We start from the raw sequence: 4,371 nt of genomic DNA, 5'->3' as shown, positions 1-4,371 counted from the left end.
CGGGGATCAGAGCGCCCCGAGTGCTGGCTACCCGAGGGCGGCTGGCACCGCGACGCGCAGCCGGGACACAGCCCGGAGCAGAGAACGCACACCCCCGGCAAGCGCGGGACACTGACCGCGCGCGCTGGCACCGCGTCCTCGCCGAGCCCGCCCCTCCCCGGCCGGCTCCCCGAGCTTCTCGGCGCTGCCCGCCCGCCCGCCAGCCAGGATGGGTGGAGAGAGAGTGGGAGTGGAGGAGGAGGTGAGAAAGGAAATGGGGGGGCGGGGGGAGGAAAGGGAAGGCAGAGAAAGAATCCTCCTCCCTCGTTTTCAATAACTAGCCACGGAAGGCAGAGGAAAAAGAAATCGGCCTGCCAATTGAACACTTTCCAGCCTAACCCCCACCTCCCACCCGCGCACACAACAGCCTCGTCACTGAGCTGCGACAACACGACCTCCAGTTTGACTTCTATAGAGACTATTGGCGATGCGCGTTTCTATCAGTTCCAGCTGATTTATTAAAATTGTCAGGATACAGACTTCCAGCACAAAAAAAAAAAAAAAAAAAAAAAACAGGCAATGATGTCGACAGTGCATTGAGTCTGCTTTGCCACCATTTGCTACAAAATATGCAGATGGTCTGTACTTTATTTAGATTATATTGCACAAAATGAGAAACTTTTTAAACTATGTGCCTTTTTTTTTTTCTTTTTTAGCTAAAAATCGAGAATCCAGTTTCAAACCTTCCATCTGGGGCCCCATCCACATATCACAGCGTATGAGATACATAAAGTCCTAGTATAGTACAGTACATATACAATCTTTAAACTAAGATAACAGCTCTGAGGTCTATATCACCATTTTCAATAAATCTTTACCTACAAATATTGAACAAATCTCTACTATAGCTGTACAAAAAAAAGTTTGCTTTTTTTTTTTAAACCACAAGGCCTTTAGATGCAAGGATTACTTAAAAATTTTAATCCTTTTTAAACCAGGACATCACGTACCAACATACTTGCATGCTTAAAAAAAACAAAAAACAAAAAACAAAAAACCCAAAAAACAAAACAAAACAAAAAAAAACAGAGGAAAAAAATCAAAAGGGAAGAAGTGCCTGAAAGTCTTACTGAAAAAACACAGCAAGAATGTTCCCTTTTCACTGTACAAAAATACGCCTGAAAATATATTAATTTTTAAAAAAGACTGAGGTCTGTTATGTATCAAAAATGTTTCAATACCTTTTGTACTGAGGTCTAGGCTGTCTGGTATTCAATCAAGGAGGTATAAGGGAACAAGTTACAAAAAAAAAGTTGGCAAGTAGAAATCACATTTGTAAAACCATAAACAATTTGATCTGAAAAGTAAACTCTGATCTTAAGTCAGTTCACAGTTTTTTTGTTTTTTTTTTTTTTGTGAGCGTTTGTACAGTCTGCATTTTTTCAAGCTCCCTGCAGTTTTGTTAAGAATCGGATGCATAGAAGACATCAGTTTTCTCCCTCCAAAAAAATAAAATAAAATAAAAAAGTTGCAATGGTCCCTTTTTTGTTTTTGTGTTTGTTGTTTTTTTTTTTTTTAAAAAATCACCAGTTCTTTAAGATCTCTTAAGAAAAAAAAAAATCTCCAACCAACTCCCTAGCGTAACGGTTGTGCTGCCAAAAGGTCCTCTCCAGACGTCTTCCAGACTTCAAAGACCGACAAGCTTCAAACAGCGCCTTCCGGAGCGGGTCCTCCCTCCCCTCCCCCGCCCTGTTCCCCTCCGCCTTTGTTGCAATCACGAATTTCAGGAAAAAGAAGTAGTAATTACAAAAACACATTTTTGGGGAAAAAATCACAACTCCAGACTAGGTATGCAACTACCTTGAGACACGATAAAGGAAGGGAGGGGAGCAAAAAAAGGACAGGAAAAATGTTTTAAAACTACTCATTTCACTTTAACTCCAACAACATTTTCATCATCTTTTCCAATTTCTTTGTGTCACGACATCATATCAAGATCAGCATCTTCTTGTCTCCCCTCCACCCTACCACCACCACCATCAACACCATCGACACCACCATCATCATCATCATCATCATCATGACCACCACGACTTCCTCCCGAGGAACCCTGCTCTGCACCCCGCGGAGAGAAAGAGCGAGAAGCGGGGCGCCCCTCTCAATACGTGAACACCAGGTCGGAGAAGTTCGCCTCCAGCCAGTCCCCCGCGATCATCTCGCTCAGCTCGGGCGTGCAGTAGTCGGGGAACTCGAAATGGGAGCCCAGGCTGCCCTCGCTGAACGAATCCAAATCCTTATCCACCAGAGACAGGGACAGGTTCCCGGCCGCCGCGCCGCCCCCCAGCTGCTGCTCGCTGGCGCTGTGCGCGCTTTGGGAGAAATTCAGGCTCAGGTCGAACATCAGGTCGTCGGCGTCCTCGGCGCCGCTGCTCCCGCTGCTGCTGGACGAGGTGGAGACGGAGCGCGAGGACGCGGGCGAGAGCGCGGGCTGCGCCAGCGGCGGCGGCTGCTGCTTGGTGATGTTCTTGAAGCTGTAGTAGAGCCGGCTGCCGCCGCCGGCGCCCGAGGTCGCGCCGGCCCGCACCTCGTCGTACAGGCTCGCGCCCTCGGGGGACTCGGCCGCACTGCTCAGCGTGGGGCTGGCGGGCACTTTGGCGACGTTGTAGCGTCTCAGCAGCTGCGGCGGCTGCTGGCCCGGCGGCTGCAGGAGCTGCTGGTGCGGCGGCTCGTCGTCGTCCTCGTCCGCCTCCTGCTTGATCCGCAGCTGCAGCTCGTCGTCGTCCTCGTCGTCCTCGTCGTCCTCGTCCAGGAACACACACTTGACCGTCTTGCCCGCGCCGCCGCCGCCGCCGCCGCCCGCGCCGCTCACGCGCAGGCTGCCGAGCACGCAGTCGTCGCCCGCGCCGCCCAGGTCCCCGGGCTGGGCCGCCTTGCCCGCGCCGGCCTTGGCGCCGCCGGCCGCGGGCGCCGCGGGGGCCTTGAGCTTGCCGCATTTCTTGCCGGAGCCCTTGGAGGTCTTGGCGCCCGCCGCGCCGCCGCCGCCCGCCGCGCTCTTCTCGGGGCTCTGGCTGGCGCTGGGCTTCGCCGAGGGGTCCATTTTGGGCTTTTTCCGGGGCCGGTACTTGTAGTCGGGGTAGTCGGCCATGTGCTTGAGCCGCAGCCGCTCCGCCTCCCGGATGAACGGGATCTTCTCGCTGTCCTTCAGCATTTTCCACCGCTTGCCCAGCCTCTTGGAGATCTCGGCGTTATGCATGTCCGGAGACTGCTCCATGATCTTCCTGCGCTCGATCTTGGACCACACCATGAAGGCGTTCATCGGCCGCTTGATGTGGCCCGACGCCGTCTTGCACCAGTCCGGGTCGCTCTCGTCCAGGGCCACCGGGCTGCAAGCCATGAATTCGCCCTCCTCCGTGTCCAGCGCCTCCCGGGGCAGGTTGCTCTCCGCTTCCAAGCTCTCCGCCTGCTGCACCATGATCCGCCGCGGGGCTGGGCGCTCCAACCCGGGCCGCTCGGTCTCGTGCGGAGGTCCCCCTCCCCCTCTCGCCCCTCCACCTTCCCGGGCAAGTTGCAAAGTCCTCGGTACCCCGCGTCCGCGGCTCCCCCCCTCCCCCCCGCCCCCCCTTCCAGGCTGCACACAGCGGCTGCGGCGGCTGCGGCGGCGACGGCCGCCGGCGCGCGGGAAGCTGCGACGGGAGAGGCGGCGGCGGTCGAGGCAGCCCGGGACCCCTCTCTCTCCGGCTCGTGGCTCCCGCCGCAAGCGCCGGACCCCGAGCACTCCCAGGCGCGCGCGCTCCTTCTGCAAAAAGTTGAGGGCTCTCTCCCAACTAGTTATCAGGGTGTCATATGGGTGACATCACTCCGCGGGCCAGCCAATGGCTGGGGGCCGGCTCCGCCCATCTCCCTTTATTAACTCCTCGGCCACACCCCCTCCCCCGCCCTCCGGGCTGCTTTGCAAAGATGGGGGGTGGGGGGAGGCACGTCTGGAAATATGTTATTTTTTAAAAATCCGCGTGTGTGCACAGATGCGCCTCTCCCCGGGATGCCCGGGAGCCACGCACTGCACCGCGGCGAACCGGGCTAGTCCGGCCAGGTCCGGCGCCCCTTTATGCCGGGTCCCCGGGAGGCCCGTCCGAGCGAGCCGACCCGGCGCGCCCGCTCTCCCGGTGCACACACTCGGGCGCGCGCGCAGCCGGAGCGGGCGGGTGCCGCCCGGCGCGCCCCCGGGTGGGTGCAGCTGCTTCCCGGTGCCGCGCGCGCCCGAGCCCGCCAGGGGAGCCCGCCGCGCCCCGGCCGACGGAAGGTGGCGCTTTAACACAACACCTCCCGGGCACGTGGGCTCTCTCCTCCTTTTTCCCTTTCTCCCTTTTTCTAAGGCAAAGAAATCCATATAAA

The 4,371-nt window shown here is 56.8% G+C and overlaps 1 protein-coding gene across 1 annotated transcript; it reads right to left on the bottom strand.

The window, feature by feature from the left end:
- Nucleotides 1-635: 635 nt before the first annotated feature.
- On the bottom strand, nucleotides 636-3,538 carry SOX11 (SRY-box transcription factor 11). The gene has a single exon (XM_036096105.2). It carries the CDS (start codon nucleotides 3,449-3,451, stop codon nucleotides 2,138-2,140), a length of 1,314 nt encoding a protein of 437 aa, XP_035951998.1. The 5' UTR covers nucleotides 3,452-3,538; the 3' UTR covers nucleotides 636-2,137.
- Nucleotides 3,539-4,371: the final 833 nt, after the last annotated feature.

The sequence above is a fragment of the Halichoerus grypus genome, chromosome 10, assembly GCF_964656455.1.
Source record: "Halichoerus grypus chromosome 10, mHalGry1.hap1.1, whole genome shotgun sequence".
Lineage (NCBI taxonomy): Eukaryota > Metazoa > Chordata > Mammalia > Carnivora > Phocidae > Halichoerus > Halichoerus grypus.
The sequence above is the reverse complement of the archived record's forward strand: the minus strand, read 5'-3'. Positions and strand labels throughout refer to the sequence as shown.